Raw genomic sequence first — 23,323 nt, 5'->3', positions numbered from 1 at the left:
TGGATAATAAGGTGGCAACACGTTAGCGACAACTGAAGTCAGAACCGCCAGGAATCACATTGTCACATTCGCAGGTCCCCCCTTTTTTACAGAGTGGTTTGAATACAGTTGGCGAATTTACAAAAATTACACGAGACAAAATAAAATAAAATAAAAATTATAATAATTACAAGATAAAATGGGAAGATGCTAATGTATAAGTGTTCCTAAAAACTATATTTAATTTTTATATAAATATTATATTATATCATATATATTATTATTATTATAGATATATTTTTTGGGAAATATATATACATTGTTTAAAGTTATAAATATAAATTAGCAATACCTCGCCAAGGGTAGGTGGGGATGAGTCAGAATAATCATATTCGTGATTATGCGAGTATCCATTTCCATAATCATCACTGTCTGGGTATCCCGACATGGTATAATTGTGGTCATGTCCATAGCCTGACCAGGGGCCTGAGGTCACGATATGTCCCGCGGGATGGCCAGGTCCCAGGGCTGTCCAGTTGCCCGGGCCAGCCCAAGGGCCTGAGGTCGTGTTGGGTCCCGGCCGAGGCCCAGGGTAGTGACCGTGGCCTCCCTCCATCAGGCTGTTGAAGACCAGGCTCAGGGTGCCGTTGTCCAGGCCCGCCACCTCCGGCCTCAACAGAAGCTCCGCCTTCTGTTCGGGGCTCAGAAGATGGAGAACCTCCAACTGCCTCGGGGAAATGGAGGGAGGAGCAGGTGGGTGAGGCCCGACACACAGACATAAACACACACACAGCTCCAATACGGATTTAGCTTACGCCGTTGAACACCATGTTGAGCTGGGAGAAGTCCATGATGCGCGCCATGGCCCTGAAGGCGCCAAAGTTCTTCATCAGCCAGTCCTCACTGCTCTCCTCTGGCCTCGCGCAGCCTGGCTCACACACACACACACACGCACACACACACACACACACGCATACACACACATTCACACGCACTCACACACACACACACACACACACACACACACACACACACACACACACACACACGCACACACACACACACACACACACACACACACACACACACACACACACAAACACAAACACACAAAAACACACACACTTGCACACACACACACACACACACACACACACAAGCACACACACAAACACACACACGGGCACAAACCGACAAATTAAACACTACAGTGTAATTAGTTGAGTAATTTACACAGTAGCTGCTTTGTAAGTGATAACCATAAAGGGGTGTATTGCCATGTGGAGATAGTAGTGGTACATATACATGTACATATACTAGAGTGTAGCAGTAGAGCAGCAGTAGCAGTAGAGCAGTAGAGCAGTAGAGCATCAGTAATGTCATGGTTGTATACCGGCTATTCCTTCTCCGGACAGGAAGGGGTACATGAAGAACGTATAGATCCACTTCTGTCTGGCTGGGTTCATGTCAGAGAAGTGCTGGCTGAACTCTTGGACGCTGGAAACGAAAAGAACGCAGCGGTGTGAACACACGTGCCCAGAAGTGTGCAATGGATTGATGCTGTGTTGGCTGTACACGGCATGTACAACAAATACATTGATTTGGAAGGTTACTGCATAGGTTATTACAATCATATTCCAATGTTATGGCCAAAATAACAAAAAACTAGCTTAATGGTTTGGCTGTAAGTGTGTGACAACACAGGGAGAGACAGACAGGGAGAGACAGACAAGGACAGGGAGAGACAGATAGGGAGAGACAGATAGTGGGAGAAAGACAAGGAGGACAAACAGCCAGAAACAGAAAAGGAGAGACAGATAGTGGGAGACAGACAGGAAGAGACAGACAGGCAGAAACAGACACCAATAAGATTCAGATTGAAAGCCAGACCACAGCCCGACCGAATGCTCAGGGCTGAACGGGGAACTTGGATGTGTGGGAGCACTCTAAGGCCCAATCCCATTTCTACCCCTTACCCCTTCCCCTTACCACTCCCCCTTGTTTTGAAGGGGTAAGGGTAAGGGGGAAGGGGAAGGGGGAAGGGGAAGGGGGAAGGGGAAGGGGAAGGGTAAGGGGAAGGGGTAAGGGGAAGGGGAAGGGGAAGGGGGGAGGGGGGAGGGGGGAGGGGGGAGGGGGGAGGGGGGAGGGGGGAGGGGGGAGGGGGGAGGGGGGAGGGGGGAGGGGTAGAAATGGGATTGGGCCTTATGCCCAATCCCATTTCTACCCCTCCCCTTACCCCTTCAAAACAAGGGGGAGGGGGAAGGGGAAGAGGTAAGGGGTAGAATTGGGATTGGGCCTAAGCCAATGAGAAGGATGAACAGCCGTACACAGCCTGGTAGGTGGTGCAACTGAAGTTCTTGGTGCTCAGGCAGGCGAGGAAGTGCTTGGAGATGGAGCGGAGCAGCGGACGGATCTTGACCGCCAGCCACATGTGCACCAGCTCCTCGTCTTGGTAGACCTCCACCACCTCCAGGGGGTTGAGCTCCAGCACCCCCTGCAGCTCCAGGAAGGGCACCCCGGTGAGGCTGGACCTCTGAGGGAGGGGACAGAGAGAGCGGGAGGCTTGAGGTTTCACCTCGGGATTTGAATTCCGCCCTGACTTCATGCAAAGTGACCCACAGTGAATTTGGAGCTACATGCCATTTATGAGAGGCTGCTAGGGTTCATCGTCGGGAACCAAGTGTTTTACGAGTTGAACGAATGTTACCTCAAGACAGAAAGCGGCTAATGTCATAGTAGGTTTAGATATTGTATGGTAGCCTTTGCCACAGTAAAAAGGCTTAAACAAAATAGGTAGTGTCATATGCCCTAGCCCCAAGAGACTATTCTGTGTACAGTCTAGTGATTGGGAAAAAAAAGCAGCTGATCTCTGATTAAAAATAAAAACGAAATAGAGTTTAGGAATTAAAGTTTCCGTTCATATCATAGAAACTCACAACATAAAACAGACAGAAACCTGTTTGTGCGGCTGTCTTTGCCAAAGTCGCTCGGTTTAGATTTTGAAGCACAACTGATTTGAAACAAAGGAACACAATGCCACGAGGCCGCATTCCGTGCGTGCGCCCTTATGATTGCATTCCTTCTACTGACGGGGTTGAATGTAAAGTAAGCGTACCATGAAGGTGTACAGGTCAAGGGTAGCCTCCATGATGGCTTTCAGCCGCTGCACGTGCTCCTTGCCTGTGTCGTTGGCGGGGAGACCGACGCACTGAAGGAAGCGACAGGGTCCGTCACACGCCTGGAGGTAAGGAGCAAAGGACCAACATGAATCACAACCCCAAAAAAAAGACAGGTCATTTGTGGTGTTATGTCATATTATGTAATTTTAACAATCCCCTGTTGTTAATATTATTAGTAGAAGGACAATTCATTGGACGTATTATTAAGTATAAAACGCTATCGATTAAGGGGTGGCTACATTAGATACATTTGAATATGATTTCAAACCCATTTGAGCCATTCCTGGTATCACTAGCAGGGCATAAAGGATTTTGAATGGTATTTGGCCAGAGCTTAGAGAATAAGCAAAGCAAGCATGGTGAGCACACAAGAAATAAAGAGCCAGAACAAACACGGAGCCGCCATTGTCTTGTGCTTTGATCGTTCATCGTCAATACATGAAGAGAAAGAACAGAAAGCAACTCCTCAATGAAGCATAACTTGTTGTTTTTACCTTACGTGTTTTTACTGCACTTACTTTTTACGGTTCTTTTGAACACAATGTAAAACTATTTATGATTTATCAAAAACAAAACGATACACATGTGGCTATTTTGTGCGTAACTTGACAATTAGAAGAAGAACTTCAAAAAGGATAGAAAAATATCATACGGAAAATGAATACTCACTTCAACACATTTTTCTTTTGTACAGGTTCCATTGCTGTGAATGTCCACGAGCACATGAGGTTAATCGAGGCACCATGACACTTTACCCATACCTTTTCAATAAAATGCCATGATTGCTTTGTCCTACTTATGGCTGCTCACTGTAAACAATGTTGAATCTCACCTGCTGGGGTACAATTCTCCTGCTACAAAAAAACAAAGCAAAACAGAAAAAACAGTTGATTATTATTACTATACTCAAATGATTTCCTTATGTGGAAACAAAACAGTTTTGTTTTTTTTAAAGGTGTGCATCAACTACTAGCATTATGTCAATCCTCCATCTCTTTGAGAGGAAATGCTCTGTGCTCTGGCTCAGAAGAAGCTGTGCACAGGTCCTTCTCTATGGTAAGGTGTATACATATCTAGCCTGGTCCTCACCCCGACAGCCTGCCCACAGGTACACAAGCAGGAACACATGTCCTAATGTCAGCATGTTTCCAGCGTTCTCATGGGATCTTGCTCCGGGAAATGACAGTCACTGAAAGGGAGCACAACAGAACTCTCTTAGGGCTGACTCGTCACACCCGTGGCTGTTGGTTTTTGCCATTGTTAATGGTTCTGGGTGTGAAGCCCCATTTGTCCGTAGTCTACCTGCAGAGACAACCTTAGCCAGCGATATGTCTCACCCCTCTCAAACCTGCTGTTTCTTGACCAGTGACCGAAATTCACTGCATTTTTGCATTGGATCATAGAGTCGGCATTATATAAATAGACACTTAATCATAATTACAACCACATTGGAATGTAAAGTTGAAATTGAGCTCAACACAAGTTTTTATCCAAAGCGACTTACAATGAGTACATTTGACAGAAAAAAGAGAAATAACTGAATAATGCTTTCGGTATAGTTCATTCATAGAAACAAGTGCCAAACACTTACAATTGCTATAAGTTAACCCATTCCCCGTACACAACAAAGATTGCTAGGATCAGACGCATCATTATGCTAAGTACTGTTTTATCTGTAACGTTCAACACAGCTTTGCGTAGAAAGGCTCTCACTAGAGGCTAGTTAGAGGCGCTCTGTGATAAGAATCAAGGTGTGCCTATTCATCAGAGGCATTTGTTATCCACAATGGTAATAAGGTCTGAGCAGCACAAGTCTGGTTGTATAAAGGTGATGAGAACACAGATGGGTGATTTAAAAAGAATGCTGAAACCCTACCTCAGACTTACCGACCCACGGAACAGGCAGAGGAAACAAAGACGAGGTCTAGCATCACAGTGTCAATCACTGAGGAGATATTTTTGACAATCATGTCAACCTTGGTCTACATATTTTGTGTGGATATAGTATTTTTTTTTTTTTTTGTTATTTTCCACTATCACATTTTCTCCCTTTCATGCACACATGCACACAGCCCCATACGTATGTACGCAAACACACACACACACACACACAAACACACACACATACAGACACACACACACAGACACACACACACACACAGACACACACACACACACACACACACACACACACACACACACACACACACACACACACACACACACACACACACACACACACACACACACACACACACACATACACACAGGTCAATGTTGTTTGATGTGACAATCTGTGCTCCCAGTGAATGTTTTCAACATACAACCCCGGACTGGGTTGCACCTTGCGTAAGTCAGTTTAATTAAGAGAAAGCATTGATTGCTCAAGTACTCTAGAACGGCTTTGTGTTGCAAAATACCATTAGTTAAAAAGTTCAACAGGCACAGTATCCCGTATGTAAACAGGCTGGCGCTGGTGGGATCTGCCCAGTGCGCACTGGGCCCAACGACCTTCCTCCATAATTCGTCTTTCTTTTATTAGAAAGACGAGTAGGGTACGGGTAGGTGTGGTCTTAAGTGGTCTTAAGTGCTAGGTGCTACGTAAGAACTTGTTTGTTTGGTGCATCACATTTTGATTGGGCTTAGACCTTATAACTAGACAGCGTTTTTTAATTGACGCAAAGCGGTTTCAACGTTGCAGGTCTCCTGAAGCATGGTTAGACTCTCCAGCCAAGTCTTTGCCACAGCCTCACTCATTGTTTCTTTATCTAGTAGACATTTATACTACATGCAACATTTTTACTAATTTACAATAAATCGACTAGTTATAGTAGATTTATAGACATATAGTTAATATAAAGTACGTTTTCAATATTTATATTATCTATGTTATCTAGGTCTTCCCCAAAATGTAGGCTAGTATATAACTTACTTATGATGTACCATTGATAAATATAAAATACACAATTTTGTCATTTTCCTCCCTTCTCCTCCATGAATCTGACTGCACTTACACATTAAATGTCAAGCTGACAACTCTTTGCCGTCTCTGCTCTGTCTTACCTATGACTTCCCTCTGAGAAGGCTTTCACCGAGTAGGCCTACTTTAACTATAACAGGAATGAACGCGTGTTAGCTCCATGTTTTCCCCAGAACTTAAATTCCCAATTGGCATGTTGTCGTGGAGGACTCCCCTGACGCACAAGACAGCGATATCCTGGCAACAGCATTAGGACACATAGATGCTATTTATTACTGTTTAGACACTTAGACATCCAAAGAGAAATAGAATGATTATTCTCATTTTCCTTTGAATTGTTCGTGATGACCGATAATAATACAATAGCAGCAACAATAACAACAAATCGTAAAGGAGCAACACTTGAAATGGGAAATAATTGACATCTCAGACAATATATTTTATACCAGCACAGTGTCTTATCACACATATTCTCAGTGACACACACACACACACACACACACACACACACACACACACACACACACATACACAAACATATATATATACTCATACTTTACACAAGAATGCTCACCTTATCTCCTTGAGAATTGCTGCGTATGTCTTTCAGCACAGCTTGGGTAACTTGCATTGATTCTCTGACAGTTGTGTCTCCCTCGCTCGCTCTCTCTCTCTCTCTTTCTCAATCTCTCACTCAGTCCCTCTCTCGCTCTCTCTCTCCCCCCCCCCCCCCCCCTCTCTCTCTCTCTCTCTCTCTCTCTCTCTCTCTCTCTCTCTCTCTCTCTCTCTCTCTCTCTCTCTCTCTCTCTCTCTCTCTCTCTCTCCCTCTCTCTTTCTCTCTCTCTCTGTCTCCCGCCCCTTCACCCTCCTCCCTCAGTGTCACCTGAGATGCAGTAGAACCAGGAAACAACTTGTTAAGCGACAATGATGGTAGTTGACAAAGCAGACTGGACAAGAGAGTGCGTGCATGTGTGCATTTATGTGTGACTGTGTGTGTGTGTTTGTTTGTGAGTGTGTGTGCATATATTGGTATATGGTTACGTAAATGGGTTTGTACATAGACAGAAATAAAATAAATGAAAGGGAGAGAATGGGTAAAGCTTGGCCTTTGTATAAAGTAACAATTGGATCCATAGTGGGCTAGGCCCACACCTTAAAGTCATTGTATAGGACATCCAAGCCTTTAGCCTTGTGAAGAAAGAAGCAAGCTTGTCACTTAATATTTCTTATCTTGAATATCAGGTTTTCCAAAATGCCCAGTCACAGTGTAATGAACTACCTTTCACATACACATCCATAAATCTGGTTGGACCGGTTTTTCAATGAAGTGGATTTTATCCTCTTTATATGAGGTCATGTTTACTAAAATAAATAGCCTATGTGTCAAGAAACCCAGGCCAGTCTTGACCCAATGTGAGAAAGAGGATAGATCGATAGGCAGTTTCCTCTTACATTTCTCATTTCATACATTCTCGATGTCAAATGTTTCATTATTTTGTGTGTTGGTGTTAATCTCTGGGGTGGACGACCCCCTGCATAACCTTCAGACTCAAAGTGTTCTATTATAACTTGTGGATATTACATTTGGGAAACACTGAAAAAATATAATGTCGATCAGAGTTTGATTTTAAGTATACAAATCAAAGTGCACATTTAACATTGTAAATTTTCCATGGGAGATGTTTTCTTGTACTAATATAGAAACCATGTCAAAGAAAATGGCAATTGCCAAAATACCAGCCGTAATAACAATTATTTGTCTTTATTTGTGAGTAGGCTGTTCACTCAATAATAGACATGTCCAATAGACAATAACATGTCTATTGGACATGTTAAAGGGGACATATTATACCACCAGGTGTGAGTGTGACTAGCCTGGATAGATGAGTCTACCAGCCTACCCAGTGGACTGAAGTAAACGTTGCTCATCTATCCAGCACAGATCTAGGTGGACCCGCCTACTAGTGATGTCATATGGGGCAGATTTTCGTAAGCTTGTAAGGCTAATCACTCTCTCACACCTGGTGGTATATTATGTCCCCTTTAATCCTCTAATAAACAAGCGTATTTTTGTAATAATAATTGTGTTTTGTCATAAATAGCTGAATGGCGGCACGGTGGCCACCCCATACTAAATCCCTACAACGTATGGACTACATTAGTTTAAAGGGCATGCCTTGAAGAAGGGATTATATTGAACCATGGCCTGTTCAACATGCATTCATCCTTTATTTTATCTTTGTTAACTCTCTTTTACCGTTCTCTCTCTTGTTTGTTCTTTGTTGTTTTTTCTCTCATGCCTTCATTTCACCTTTGTCCCAGAGTACATTCTTTCTTTTGTTTGAATTTGAGTCACAATTTAAACACGCCTATAGGCAGACATATCCCTATAGCCTATTTTCTATAACATCAATGTCAACATCGGGTGTCTTGACAGCTCACTTGACCTGGGTAAATACTTAGTGATAATAACCTTAGCTTAATGTGAGAACAGATAAAGACATCCACAGGCAATTTATGACTCATTTGACATCTGGTTTAAACAGAAAAGAAGAAGAACCAGTTGTGTCACTTCAACACCTCCCTCAGGACATAGTCTGATAAAGATTACCTTTAGTTAGATTTGTGATGTTCCTACATTCTTGATTGATTGCCACCACCACCACCATCACCCTAGAATGTCAGTGAAATCAACAGTAAGATAGAAAGCCTAGTTCCTCCCCAACGTCCAACACTGAAGCACCAAGGTCAACAGCAGAAGAAACGTCCGCCAGATGGCGGTATAAGCTTTAGAAACACCCGGCACGCCATGACCTCTCGCGAGGAAGAACGGGTGCGCTCTGGTACTACATGGGCCGGGTAACAACAACGATGCGTCCTAAAACGAACAATTAAATGAATGAATTAAGACAGTAATGGAGCTGGACTGTAATGTTCGATAATACCTAAGCTGGTAGCCACGCGGTGTATGTGTGTGGCTGTGTTCACTAGCGCAAGTGTCTCTTCTTGTATGACCATGTTCTCGCTGTCAGTCTCCGCGGTGACTTCCAGGTGTCATCTGTTCACGGCGTTACATCGATGTGTCCTGACTAGTAACGCCGGGCTAACATACTCTTCTACCTGCTTCGGATCCACGTCGTTGACTAATACACCGTTTAAGCAGGAGTCCAAAATATCAGCCGTTAGGAATTTATGTACAGACCAAGACTGCAACGTATCTGAGAAAACATGCCCATCCACAGAAAACGGTGAAGTCAGAGTGAGGTTTGCACCGAGTCCTACAGGTAAGCTTCCGGTGTCATGAATAACAAGACAGCTTCAACTGTTATTAAAATGTTGTTATTGACCATAATCAATTCAGGGAACAATTTAAAAAAAGTTGGATACCTAGTGCAATATAATGACTTAGCGAGGTCTGTCGACACATTGCAGGGTTCCTACATTTAGGGGGCCTCCGTACTGCTTTGTACAACTTCATCTTTGCAAAGAAGCATGGAGGAACTTTCATCCTCCGCCTTGAAGACACGGACCAGAACAGACTGGTACCGGGAGCAGATGAGGCCATAGAAGATATGCTGGAATGGGCTGGTAGGATCCTGTTGTTTATTACTGCTCAGTCTCTCAACCAATCTAAACGATTATAAACTGTTGCTCTATTAGTATCGTTAAAATGTACACTGCCACAACGTGAGGTGATAATTGGGTTATTTCCGTGCCATGCTAGAGCCGTGTCTGCTGTGTCTGTACCCGTTGGTCCAGGTATTCCTCCAGACGAGAGCCCTCGTCGCGGAGGTCCGCTGGGCCCCTACCGACAGTCCGAGAGACTGGAGCTATACACACAGGCCGCCCTGGACCTCGTGGACGCCGGTCACGCCTACTACTGCTTTTGTAGCACGCAAAGACTAGAGCTTCTCAAGAAGGAGGCGCTGCGCAGCGGACAGACGCCCAGGTAAACACTAGCCCCATGCAGCCCGCGCGGTCCGTATGGACCCTCATGGTAAGGTGGTTGAACCGATCGGTGTACTTCCATTGTAGAGATCAACTCTTCATATAGAGGGTACTCGTATGTACTTAAACCTTCAGGGCAGCCCAACACACTTTTTAGCCCATCGATCATTTAGGTCTGACTATTCCAATCATTGGAGGCAGTCTGTAATCCATATATTGGATCTTTAACCAGAACGGGAGTGCGTTGATATCTATAGGAGATATTTTGTGACTTCAGTGTTGTCAGTGTGTAAGTGTGGCTGATGTTCCATCTCGCTGGGCAGATATGATAACCGCTGCCGACACCTGAGGGCGGAGCAGGTGCAGGAGAAGCTGTCCACGGGAGGTCCACGCGTGATCCGCTTCAGGCTGCGGTCTGGGGTCGAGCCCTTCCAGGACCTCGTCTTCGGCTGGAACCAGCATGAGGTGGCCCAGGTGGGAGAGGATTGTGTTGGACCTCGAGGGAGGTGTGAATGAACTACTGTGTTTAATGTACCACATTTTATATTTTCAATATTTTCATAACATTATTAATACTTGAGACTGACTATTCTTATTCCTATTAAGATTTTTAACGATGACTGTACAGCTGTTTTTCACAATGTGCATCTTGTATTTTGATACACAACATACCAAGATTTCCTTGGTAGGTTGTTACAAAATTCTATGTTAAAAAATTCCATTCAATGAATCCCATTTAATAATTACATTTACATTTAGGGGATTTTGCTGGCGCTTTTCTCCAAAGCGACATGCAACCATTAATTCACACAACGACGGCGGAGTCAACCCTACAGGGCGACAGCCAGTAATTACCATTCACGTTGGTTGTCAATGCCTGTTCAGTCCCCTCATCTCCGGTTCCTCCTCCTTCCTCTCCATCCCCTCCTTCTCTCTTCCTGCCCCCCCCCCCCTGCAGGTGGAGGGCGACCCCGTGGTCATGAAGGCGGACGGCTTCCCCACCTACCACCTGGCCAACGTGGTGGACGACCACCTCATGGGCATCAGCCACGTGCTGCGGGGCTCCGAGTGGCTCATCTCCACCTCCAAGCACCTGCTGCTGTACCGCGCCCTGGGCTGGAGCCCGCCGACCTTCGCCCACCTGCCGCTGCTCCTGAACCGGGACGGCAGCAAGCTGTCCAAGAGGCAGGGGGACATCTTCATCCAGAGCTTCCAGCAGGCCGGCGTTCTGCCCCAGGCACTGCTGGACCTCACCACCCACTGTGGCTCGGGCTTCGCCAGTAAGTGAGGGAACGGGTGGGGGCTGCTGTTGTTGTTGTTGTTGTTATGGTGGTTATTGTGACTACCTGTGTCCACTGCTCGACAACAAGCCGTTTTTTTGCTCGCATATGTGACAAAAAATGGAGCTTTGCTTACAAATCAGGATTTGTTTAAAATTGAGTTAAGCAATGTATTATTAATTTCAATTAATAATACATCTCACCCAGTTGCGCGGGACACTTTAAGGGAAGTGATATATGATATCAAATATTCAGTCTGTGGGGACAGCACCATCTGTTGTCAAACAAAGATTATTGCGATTTCCAATTCTGAATGGCTGCGATTTAGGCCTGGTTTAAGTCATGGTTCTCAGTTAAAATGAGATTGATATGTGACATCGTTTCAGCTATTATTAAACCAAAGGGAAACTGCATGACTCACCAATGCATGCTGCTGTCTCTGTGGGATGAATAGAGTGTCTGGTATCGCATTAACAGTCCACATTAGCCATGGGTGACACATTGTGTTTTTTTATTTATTTACTAACGCGGGCTTATGAAGTGCTTCTGTCACCATGCAGCTAATAGAATAGGCAGGAAGATGGAGGACCTGATCTCAGAGTTCAACCCATCCAAGATCACAACACACTCTGCTTTACTTGACTTGGAAAAAATCCCAGAGTTCAACCGGTGAGTCCGCCTTCTGTCTCTCGCTCTCTTTCTTACAATCTGAAAGTCTAGAAAGCTAGACTTTCTGTCAAGCTTTCTTTTTGTTTTTGTGTCAGAGCTTGTCGTGACTTCCCATGGCAAACTGTTTTGCCATTCATTTTTGTATTGTCAGGTGTGGCTTCTCCCGAGCATGCTTAACTTCAGCCTTGGTTGACATGTGCCAGTAAGCTCTTTATTTGGTGAAACATTTTCATTCGCTTAGAATCCACCTCGAGCAGCGAATAGAAGACGAGGAGCAAAGTGATTCGCTGGTGAAGGATCTGCAGGAACACATTCAGAAGGCCTACGCAGAAGAGATCCAGGACAAAGACGTTCTTCGTGGGAGCTACATCACTCGCATCCTACGCCTTCGCAAGGTAAACACGCTTCACATGTTTTTACCAGAGAATCAACAGTTTATGAAGCGAGATAAGGTGCCTTCTGTAAGATGATTCCCACCCTGAATGATTAGCCTACCTTGTGGAGAGGGGGGTGAAGATTCACAAGGGAGTTTGCGCACAATGACAAAACAGCCTCCAGATGGGATTCAATAACATCAAAATCAGCTTTATTGTCATTTACAACAAATGTACTAGACAAATAGAAGAACCGAAATTTTTGTCGTCTCTGACCCGCGGTGCATTAAGTATAAAGGATAAAAATAAAATTTGCTATTTGGAATAAAATTAGATAAGTAATATTTACAATAAATAAATTAACAAAGTTGGAACGCTTGCGTTCTAGCAGGCAGCCCCCAAATGGGATCACTAGCATAGCAGGATCTGTGGTGGATGTTTAGACCCGAGGCTTACGTTGCCTGTGTTACTTCTGCAGGGCCACATATCCTCCCTCAAGGAGCTGGTGACCCCGTGCTACTCCTACCTCTGGGTGCGCCCTTCTGTATCCTACCAGCAGGTGGCAGCACTCACCTCAGAGACCCAGCACATTGCCTCTCTTTTCCTGAGGTAAAGTACTGCTCCTAAATGGATAGTCCAGTACAGAGCTTCTTTTTTTTTTTTTAACCAACATATGTTTACATGAGGAAGCTGCTTGGACCACACAAGTGTATCTGAAGAATCTAGAGGCATGTATGATATGCTGGGGTGGATGTGTGTATTCCAATCTGTGCCAAATGTGACTATTTTGGATTCCCAGACACTACATGAAGGTTGTACCTCCTTCCTAATGACATGTATCTGATTCACTGTACGTCACTTTGGATGAAAGTGAGAATGACTAAATGGTTCTAATAAAATCAGCGAAATATTATTGTTCATTAGATATGAAGATATGTCTGGTGTCCGATAAAGATAGATGTAGGAGTGTGTGTGTGTGTGTGTGTGTGTGTGTGTGTGTGTGTGTGTGTGTGTGTGTGTGTGTGTGTGTGTGTGTGTGTGTGTGTGTGTGTGTGTGTGTGTGTGTGTGTGTGTGTGTGTGTGTGTGTGTGTGTGTGGGGGGGGGGGGGTTTGGTTTCATCACAGGATCCCATGGTCTTGTAGTCAGCTGTGATCTCTGAATCAGATCTGGTCTGTTTCTTATTTTCCTTTCCACACAGGTTCATTGAAGCGCAAGGGGAAGAGCTGTCTGTGGAGGCTCTCGGCAAGGACCTGAAAACTCTGGCTAAGAGCGCCAAGGCCACCAAATACAGGGACGTCATGAAGCTCTTGAGACTGTCCCTCAGTGGCCTACAGGTATCATAATGCTATTATAAATGAATGATGCTGAAGTTATACAGACATGAGTGACATTGTAACAGCTTTATCATTTGACCACACTTAAAAGTTAAATTTAAAGTTGGATCTTGATTGTTTTATCGTCATGTCACAGGTACATTGTTATACTGTCTAATCGAATCCCCCAATTCCCCTCTGTTTGTGTGTCCTGTGGCCATGCAGCAAGGTCCAAGTGTAGCGGAGATGATGGTGTCTTTGGGACGCAGGGAAGTCATTCATAGATTCCAGAAACTTCTCCTTCTCTCACCAACTAGCTGAAATATCCTCAGCATTTGAATAACCTGCTGCAATTGTGTACATATTTTACAATAAAATGATTTTGTATAAAAGTTCGATTCATGATTTATTTATTTTTTAGCTCACCAAGTTATGAAAGATTGTAAAAAAATATATATTTGACTTTGAAGGGCGAGTTTTTTTCTTTAGAAGGGAATCGATTCGCATGATCCTGACTAAGCAGATAACGAGTGTCACATGTCGCTACGCATTGCTGCGCTGGGCTAGACAAGGACAACCCGAATAGCAGTTTGATAGCTGTACACTGAGTCCACAACCAGAGAAACTACGCGTTGTGTGTAAATAAAACAAGTCTGATCCCCGACAAGAGTATGCACAACGGCTCCATGGCGAAAAGAGACGGAGAAGAAAACCTGGACTCATGGCTCAGTAAGTGTCGGCTAAAAAAACATTTAAAAATGAATAAATGATATGAAACGTTAGAAGACGACTATAGGAAACGATACTTTCTTGGGTAAGATTGCTTGGTTTCGAATGCACTCGTTCTCTATTAAACGATGTTGTCGTTAAAACAGTTTGTATAGTGCATGTGATCGGTTTGTTTGCATGAGTTATAAAAGAAAGGTGATACAAATTTACGCCAGACGACGTTAAAAGCCATTTGCGAGTGAACAGGAAGTGTGGTTTCATAAATAACAGTGGGCAACAACAGTCAACCATAATTGGGACTGCATCTGCTACCTGTGATCACACACTCGACTATGTTGCAACTGTGTAGTACTGTATAGCCTACCTGCGTTCAATGGTCACCAAGTGTTGTAAATCATACATTAGGGCCAATCGCACAAAGCACGTGATTTAGGAGGGTTTGTTTATGTTCCAAGTTGTTTAAATTAAAAGTTGGTTTATGTTGACACACACACACACACACACACACACTGCTAAACTCCTACCTGCCTTTCAGATAAAGCCACAGACCCCAATAATATGGATGACAGGTGGGATTGTATCCAGGAATTCTACCAACTTGTCAACCAGGAGACCGATGGGTAAGAGAGCTGTCACAGAGTGAACTTGTTTGAAATGAAGGGGCAATTTTGATGTGACCACCATTTTGAGGCTTAGAGGACATAACAAACCGGCAATGGTTCTTACTCACTCATTACTAGTTTTTCAAAAGTTACTTCCAGCCAAAAGGATAGGCAAAGGGGGTGTAGAATGAAATGAACATGAATGAAAGCCAACCTCCTCATACAGTACTCATCTCATACTCTTAATGTGTCATTTTAACTACTTAGTTATGTCCTCAATGGATCGGAGTCCCTTTTGTGTTTCCCCATGGCGTGTTTCCAATCTGAGCGAGCTGTCGCTTGTGTGTCAGTCCTCAGGTAGCGACACGGCTTCTGGCCCACAAGATCCAGTCGCCCCAGGACAACGAAGCTCTGCAGGCTCTGACCGTGAGCCCTCACGCCACATGCAACGACACCCTTTATCCTATCTGGAGTCCAATGCTGAGCTACACCTTCTCTGTTCTTCCTTTACCAATCCAATTAGACCTTTGTTTACTCATCACTTAAAAAAACAAAAAACAGAAAACTAGTGGTACTCTTGTGTGTTTTGGAGACATTTAGTTGTTGTTTTTACAAGTGGTTTATGCTTTGGCCTTTATGAGTAACCATCATCACATGACAGCCATGACATGCTTTCATGCGCGAACAGCAGTTTCATATCATTAGTAGTGTTTAGAGAAGCTCTTGACAGTGTCAGGAAACGCCCTTATTGAACTTGTGTGTGTGTTTGTGTGTGCGCGTGCATGAGTGTGTGAGCCATACACGTGTCAATTGAAAGAAAAATGTCTGTAATTTATTTTGCTTGTAATTTGTTAGATAATTTAAATTCCCTGCATTTCAGATTCTGGAAGCATGCATGGACAACTGTGGCAGGAGATTTCAAGTGGAGGCCGTTAAATTCCGTTTTCTCAATGAACTCATCAAAGTGCTGATTCCAAAGGTCACACATTTTAATTCAGAGCAATAACAACAACAATAATAATGTTTAAATTTGTATAAATTGAAACATTATATAACATTATATAAGTCAAACCTAAAGTAGGCATTTCGTTTTATCGCAACCTAAAAAGATTTCACTGCTCAAAGTTCTGCACAACCCCTACCTCAGTAACATATACACTTGCTTTGGATAAAAATGCAATTAGTAAAGTTATGAATGAGACTGCCTGTTATTGTCCCCCTCTCTCAACCTGTTGGTTCTACCTCCACAGTACTTGGGCAAATGGAGCTCAGACAGGGTGAAGGAGCGGGTGACTGAGGTGCTGTACGGCTGGACTCTGTGGCTCAAAGAGGAAGCCAAGATCCAGGAAGCATACAGAATGCTTAAGAAACAAGGTGTCAACACACACACACACACACACACACACACACACACACACACACACACACACACACACACACACACACACACACACAAAACACAAATCATCACTGACAGCTGTGAGATACTGTATTCTTCCGACATGACTACGACCTTATTCACAAAGAAAAGCTTTGTTGTTCTTTTATATGCTGACAAATATGCATTTGTCTGTTGTTTTTTAAGGTATTGTTAAAGAAGACCCTACATTGTCAGACCGAATTGCGATGCCCCCACCATCGCAGAGAACCAAAGAGTCCGTCTTTGACAAGGAGGGCAAGGCAGAGGTACGTGTGTGTTTGTGCCTTTTGTGTGGTTCAAAGTTTGTGTACTTAAGTATCACAATCCCTTGACACACGTGCACTTTGCCATGAAACTCTCTAAATGTGAATCTCCAAGTCAAATCTACGTATATGAAACTGCATTGTGACGGCGTCCCCAGCTCTTAGCCAGGCTCCTGAAGAGCACATGTCCCGAGGACCTACAGACCGCCAACAGACTCATCAAAAACACCATCAAAGAGGTGAGGGTCCCCCCACAGCCCCCCACCCCCCCCCACAGAGGCGGCGCCGTCGCCCTATTGGCTAAGGGTTTTGAGCGTCGCATTACAGCTAGCCCGGTTCATCTGAGACGCTGTGTTCTTGTGTCTCAGGAGCAGGAGAAGGCAGCGCGGGAATCGAGGCGCGTTTCGACTCTGAAGGAGGTGGAGACCAGCGTCTCCAAGCTGGGGGAGCTGCTGGCCGAGAGCAGCAGGACTGGAGCCCCGGTGCAGCACAGTGAGGAGCTCAGGGTATGGGTGGTGTTAAAAAAGAAAACCCATTGCACAGGCCAGGGGTTCCTATGCTTTTTTTCCTCCCGCGACCGTTGCAGTGCTTCCGCTCGATCCGACCGCACACTCGCTGGAAACGCTGAGCAAGGCAATCCCTTTTGTTTAACGCATTGTTTAGGAAACGCTGGTCTAGGCTGTACGCTGTCATGTTTATAGTGACTGTGAGACCCTTGAGGAGGTTGTACAGCATTCGAAGACCCTTCAACTGTAGCCTTCATGCTCTTGATGCAGTAGTTATTACAGGCCTAAAGTATATCCAACACATTGTTTCTAAGTAAAATCATTGGATAAAGTTATTTTCCTACCACTCACATTTCTGGCATTAAAACATTTTTGGACATTTTTAGGCCTGGATTCATAAACGCACTCGGTCGACGCTTATCAAGGTTTTAAATGACAGTGGGTTGAAAATATCAGTTCTAGTATTAATAGATCACAGTGCCGCATTTGATTAGTTTGATTCGTTCATAACATATTGATTTAAAAGGCTGGAAAACTGGGTAGGGCTATCTGGTTCAGCAATAAATTGCTATATTGGGATACATTGTTTCCATTGGTGACTGCCTTTTCATATATTAATACAAGTTTGGCTATATTTGTTCTTTCAAATTAATAAAAGTAGGCTATAGATTTCTTAACTGACCTTCTGATCTACATAATAGTGAGATAAGTTGTGTGATGGTTTCTAAAGCTTATTTCTGTCTTATTCTGGATATTTATTTGTTGTTGTTTGTTTAGCTTCACATGACCACATAACTGTTGGTAGCACGGAGCGAATCCTTGTTATTTATATATATATGTGTGACATTGTTTGTTTGCACGTCTCTCTTCCATAAATCTGTTTCAGTGTTGTTTCTAAACAAGCCCACCATCAACCCCCGGTTTATTATTGTGCTATTTATTTATTTTGTGTGTTAATCTTTCTACTTGTTTCCTCCTGTAATCTACAGGTGTTATACGAGCACTGTGATCGACTCAGACCTAGCTTGTTCCGGCTAGCCAGCGAAACGACAGACGACGATGCGGCGCTGGCGCAGCTTCTTGCGGCTAACGACGAGCTAACGCAGGTGGTGACCACCTATAAGGAGAGGGCCGCGAAGAGCGAGGGGGACCAAGCTAGTCGAGGAACATCATGGAGAGAGGAAAAGACAGTCTATGGTAAGTTTTAATATAGCCACTAGGCGCAGTTCTAAGGTTTTTTCTGTTCTAAGGTAAGGTTTATGGGTTCCAATATGTTGGGTTTTAGGGGTTGGTTTTCTATTCTGGAGTAGGGTAAGGGGTTGGGTTTAAGGGTTTGTTGCTTTGGTTCTAGGGTTAGGGTTAGCAGTCGGATATTCTAGTGGTTAGTGTTTGACTCCCAGTTTGACTCCCAGCCCAAACCTTTGGTTTAAACCCCTGCTAAATGACTGAAAGAATTGTCATTCATAGTTACAGGGTTTTTCGAGAAAGTTTTTGCGTTCGATGAATGTTTTCAAAGTGAAAACTTGTATATGATTCCTACAGACGTCATGTACTTGTCTATTACTTTCTGAAACTTGAACATACGTACATTTGTTTGTATCTCTAATATTGATCAATTGTATGCTCTTGCAGAGCTCAGCCTCACTCGGGAAGTCACTTTTGGCAAATGATCTCATGCAAAGGAGATGTCTCTTTTAAATGTGATGATGTGCCTCTCCTCTTTCTGTAGCGCCACCCTCCAGTCCCAGGGGGATTCGAAGCTACCACCTCATTGACCTGTCCGCCCTGGACGCCCCACCTGACCAAAGAACAGCAGAATCCCCCCTCCATCCATCCCCCCTCTCCTCCTCTCCTCCGTTCCTCCTCTCGTCCCTCCCTCCCCCTGCCCCCAGTGGGAATGGTACCCTCCCCTCAGGGGTTGACCTGGAGCTCATTGATTTAGGTGAGGAATCTGTCTGACCATTAAAACATTTCATTTGAGAAATCAGTAATGTAGAGGTCATCATGTATCGCTGTTCAGTGTGATTATCTTCTTTCGACACGTTAAACCCCAAAGCACAATTCTGTATCAAAATACTTTTTTAATTTTTGGGTCAAAAATAGACTTGAGTCCTAGACGAAGTGGGCGTCAAAATACAGCCCTGCCACATTTGCTCTGCTCTGTTTGAAAACAATATGATTCTATATATATCTTGGGACTTGCCTCAAACATGAGACAAAATGTGTGCTCCCTGTGCTCCAGGCATAACTGAACATGCCCAACTCTGTCAGACGGAAGGGACGCGGAATACATACTCTAAAGAACTACTGCTGGTAAGGAATGAATACAGACCATTGCAAAATACATACTCTAGATAAATACTGCTGGTGCGGCCTGAATACGGACCATTACAAAATACATCAAGAGCTGCACTCATCTCCTTCAACCAGCTTGTTCGTGTCTCTCAGGTCAGCAGAGGACTTCGGATGAATTACGATGATGCATGTGGAGGTGGTGACTACTTCCTCCCAGCTCAGAGTGGCTCTAGGGCAAAAGGCAGCTCTGGGAAGGGGGCTGACACCATCTGGTACGCTGTGTATGTAAACCGAGAGGGATATGACGGTGTATATATATATATATATATTAGAGCTGTCAGTTAAACGCGTTATTAACGGCGTTAACGCAAACCAATTTTAACGGCGTTAAAAAAAATATCGCGCGATTAACGCAATTATTTTATTAAAAAAAAAAAATTTTTTTTTTTTTTCTTTGGCTCAAAACAAAGAAGCAGTAGCCTGACTGCTCTGTTCAAATGAAATTTGTTCAAAGCAGTCGTTTAATTGCACTATAGGCTCTTTTTTTGTATCGTCCTGTTTTGATCAGTATATGCCAATGTTGTTATCAATAAAAAATCATTTGCACAAGGCAAGCCGATGCACTTCACCATGTTGATAAGAGAATTAAAATGAGAAGAATTATGGGACAAACAAATCAAGGGATATTTAGCATAGAAAAATAATTTGCGATTAATCGTGAGTTAACTATGACATTAATGCGATTAATCACGATTAAATATTTTAATCGCTTGACAGCTCTAATATATGTATATATTATATTCAAATATCAATGTCTGGCAAAGTTGCTTTTTTACCCGTAAACTTTTAATGAAAGGTACAGTGTTAAGGATTTGGAGCCAACTAGCGGTGAGGTCGTAGATTGCAACCAATCGAACACCCCCCTCAACTCTCCCTTTCTAACTGCATAGGTTAATCGGCCTTTAAGGGACTCGTTTTTGTCGATTTGATTTGTTTTTTTCGTCTTAAGTCGTCTTAATACTGACTCGTATCTTTAATCCTGACAGCTCATTCATCCAAAACCCACCATCTGCTGGATCAGGACTGGCTCTCACGCTGCAGTGCCAGCCCCTGGACGGCCCTCTGTCCCCAGGGGAATCAGAGGGCCGTCGGCCTCCTCCCCAGCCCTGTACAAACACCCACCTTCCCATGGATGCAGTCAGGCCCAGTATGTCCACCTCCAGCTTGACCCATTCATTAAGAGTGATTATTAGAGATGGGTGCCTGTCGTATAAGTACAGCGTTAATACAGCCACAGTGCTCTGTAGGGTGCTGCAGTGTTACAACTTACAACTTTATTAGTTGCGGTGCGAACAAGCTTGCGGTGTTGTGTTAACCCCGAGACTAGAATGTTGTCTTGGTGTGTCAGACAAGCAGCTATGCCCACAGGCGGCATTATTACAAACATAATGACTGCATTTACATTTACATTAACAGTTACATTGTAATGTAATGTAAATGTAAATTGAATGGCCTATATATTGTGCATGGAATTCAGTTTCTTTGCGGTACAACACTGGAGTCTAAGTTTGCAACGATTGAAGATTCAATTAAAGAGAATAAAAGTTAAAAGAATAAGATGCACGTTTAGATATCAACAATGTCATGAATAGGTAATGAGTAACAAATTTACCAAACCGGTCTCCGCCTCTCTCTGGTCCATCAGGCCAGCTGGCGCCCCTCCCAGTGTGGGACCAGGCCGGGGTGCACGTCTCCCTCCACTTCCCCCGGGACCCTCCCAGGGAAAATCCCGGCGAAGCCGTGGTGGTTCTCTCTGCCATCAACACCTCCTCCCTTCCTGTGAGGGACTTCCTGTTCAAGGCGGCCGTGCCAAAGGTGGCCGAACTCCTCCAAACCAAACCACATTCCTCCATCCAAACGAAAAACAATGAGGATTATTTACTTTGTCGCAGAGTCTTTGCGATGATGATCTGTGCTCCTAGATGACTTTCTGAATGAAATGCCATTTGTTTGGGATTCCCCGGGATAAAAAGGGATTTCTTCTCAATAGTCGTCTAGTTTTCCTGTCTCCCCCTTTGTGGTGTTTAAATGTCTGAATGACAACTCCTTCTCCTGCAGGGCATGTCCGTGAAACTACAGCCTTCCTCTGGCTCACAACTGCCTCCCTTCAACCCTGTGCTACCTCCAGCAGCCATCTCCCAGGTTCTCCTCTTGTCCAACCCCCAGAAGGTAAGCTGTGGCCCCCGTGGCACCACAGCACACCCCATGGTGAAGCGTGTATCCATGGCTGTATCAATTGGCCTTTCATGTGTGGGAAAAGAAGGACGAATATTTTACTGAAGCAATAAAGAATAGCCTGTGGTTGTATTTTGAACTCTGCCATTATGGAAAGTTCTTAATCATCAAATTAGACCCATGACCATTGCCAGTTATGTGTCATGTTTTCCGGGTTATGATTATATGTTATAGCTATGTGACTAACGGACGCATACTTTATAGAGCAGAGGTTAGGGTATGACGACTGTGATTATATGCTGCCACTCGGTTCAGGTGATTACTTCCCTTTTTAAAATGGGGAATTGAATCAAATACCGTAGATTCATTTTTGTAGCTAAATGCTAGCTTTCATAACCTCTGTTTAAAATAGAGACGTATGAGCAGCTCATTAGTCGGGTCTGTCTGAGGAAAAGTGTTATACCCTAATCAGTGCTATAATTTACCCAGGCACAGCACAGGCCACACTGGTAGACAAAGACATTTGTCTTGAACCAATAATTGCTGCTGCCTTACTCTTTTGTAACCTTGCTCTCAAAATGTCCCTCTCCCTCTATCTCCCTCTCCCCCCCCCTCTCCCTCTCTCTCCCTCTCCCTCTCTCTCCCTCTCCCCCCCCCCTCTCTTTCTCTCTCCCTCTCCAGCTGAAGGTACGGCTCCGCTACAAACTGGCACTGTTGCACGGCGACCAACCGCTTAGTGAAACAGGCGAGATAGAGAGCTTCCCTCCCTGGACATCTTTAGTGGACGTCTAAAATTAGAACACACTGAGCTTCTATTATTTATTATTATCCTATTTTTTGTTGTTGCTGAGCTTGTTGGCTGAGCTTACATCACTTTTGCCGATAACCTTGATATTTTCATGAATCGACAGTGATTAAAATGATGCCGGTTGTGAGTCATTAAACTGACACATGCGCAGCTCTCTACTGTTGGTTGGAGCACTGCCCCCTTTACGGTTTTTATATTCTCTTTTCTAATATTTTCTACTCAAGCCTGTGCCTCCCACATGCCTGCCCACACTCACATTGTTTTGAGTTTGTTTCCAGGAGTACGTTTAGCGTATGCCGAGCCAAATGCTTAAGATATGTTTAGATTCCTTTTACTTGGTTTGGTTTTGGAAGAGCTGAAAATCAGGGGAGAAGTGAGAATGAAAGTGTTCTGTATTTAAAGTGTTGTGTACCTTTTGTTGGGAAAATTCCCTCATTGTTATCCCTGTAAATGTAGAACAATTTAGCATTAATGTTATTATTAAAGGGGAAAATTATTTCTGGTTTTCTGTTATTTCTACGTGGGGTTCAAAGCTAATCTTAGTCCGATCAATACACGTCCCGAAATCTCTCAGAAAACAGGTTTTTGGGCTCAAAATACTAATACGGGAACAAATATGGAAGTGAAAAACCATATTGGAGGGGCATGGTAACTTTGTTGACCAATCATATTTATTGTGTGACATCAGCAGATTAAAATACATGTTCACTATATACATATTTGTAACAGAGGTGTTAGATAA

At 43.9% G+C, this 23,323-nt stretch overlaps 4 protein-coding genes across 10 annotated transcripts in view; 2 read left to right on the top strand and 2 right to left on the bottom strand.

Moving 5' to 3' along the window:
* The window catches only part of LOC132453464 (uncharacterized), a 28,769-nt gene extending 21,905 nt beyond the window's left edge, over window positions 1-6,864 (bottom strand). For all 5 annotated transcript variants that reach the window (XM_060046310.1, XM_060046312.1, XM_060046313.1 and 2 more), the window contains exons 1-9: window positions 6,713-6,864; window positions 4,248-4,347; window positions 3,991-4,012; window positions 3,828-3,861; window positions 3,095-3,217; window positions 2,307-2,512; window positions 1,373-1,476; window positions 795-907; window positions 332-703 (exon numbers count right to left, since the gene is read on the bottom strand). In XM_060046310.1, coding sequence (XP_059902293.1) covers window positions 332-703; window positions 795-907; window positions 1,373-1,476; window positions 2,307-2,512; window positions 3,095-3,217; window positions 3,828-3,861; window positions 3,991-4,012; window positions 4,248-4,302 — 1,029 coding nt within the window. In that variant the 5' untranslated portion in view covers window positions 4,303-4,347; window positions 6,713-6,864. The remainder of the gene's footprint in view (window positions 1-331; window positions 704-794; window positions 908-1,372; window positions 1,477-2,306; window positions 2,513-3,094; window positions 3,218-3,827; window positions 3,862-3,990; window positions 4,013-4,247; window positions 4,348-6,712) is intronic.
* A 2,080-nt stretch (window positions 6,865-8,944) lies between these two features.
* On the top strand, window positions 8,945-14,118 carry ears2 (glutamyl-tRNA synthetase 2, mitochondrial). The gene is made up of 10 exons (XM_060046385.1): window positions 8,945-9,422; window positions 9,571-9,726; window positions 9,898-10,087; window positions 10,410-10,560; window positions 11,045-11,366; window positions 11,927-12,035; window positions 12,277-12,430; window positions 12,888-13,018; window positions 13,609-13,744; window positions 13,949-14,118. Exons 1-10 carry the CDS (start codon window positions 9,107-9,109, stop codon window positions 14,042-14,044), a joined length of 1,761 nt encoding a protein of 586 aa, XP_059902368.1. The 5' UTR covers window positions 8,945-9,106; the 3' UTR covers window positions 14,045-14,118.
* Window positions 14,119-14,210: 92 nt separating this feature from the next.
* Window positions 14,211-23,079, top strand: LOC132453493 (ADP-ribosylation factor-binding protein GGA3-like). 2 transcript variants are annotated; one of them, XM_060046376.1, is made up of 16 exons: window positions 14,211-14,452; window positions 14,988-15,072; window positions 15,405-15,480; window positions 15,935-16,033; window positions 16,305-16,428; window positions 16,640-16,740; window positions 16,896-16,976; window positions 17,106-17,243; window positions 18,233-18,440; window positions 18,973-19,185; window positions 19,486-19,556; window positions 19,692-19,810; window positions 20,585-20,745; window positions 21,244-21,413; window positions 21,657-21,767; window positions 22,455-23,079. In XM_060046376.1, the coding sequence occupies exons 1-16, from the start codon at window positions 14,395-14,397 to the stop codon at window positions 22,563-22,565; spliced, it is 1,926 nt and encodes a 641-aa protein (XP_059902359.1). In that variant the 5' UTR covers window positions 14,211-14,394; the 3' UTR covers window positions 22,566-23,079. The 2 variants fall into 2 exon arrangements, with proteins under 2 accessions (XP_059902359.1, XP_059902358.1); XM_060046375.1 differs by having other exon boundaries at window positions 19,692-19,819.
* Window positions 23,080-23,230: 151 nt separating this feature from the next.
* LOC132453488 (cAMP-specific 3',5'-cyclic phosphodiesterase 4D-like) overlaps window positions 23,231-23,323 on the bottom strand; it is a 9,933-nt gene continuing 9,840 nt past the window's right edge. For both annotated transcript variants that reach the window (XM_060046364.1, XM_060046366.1), the window contains one exon: window positions 23,231-23,323. This exon is cut by the window's right edge. The gene's annotated coding sequence lies outside the window, so the exon portion shown is untranslated.

Source organism: Gadus macrocephalus, chromosome 3 (genome assembly GCF_031168955.1).
Source record: "Gadus macrocephalus chromosome 3, ASM3116895v1".
Lineage (NCBI taxonomy): Eukaryota > Metazoa > Chordata > Actinopteri > Gadiformes > Gadidae > Gadus > Gadus macrocephalus.
The sequence above is the reverse complement of the archived record's forward strand: the minus strand, read 5'-3'. Positions and strand labels throughout refer to the sequence as shown.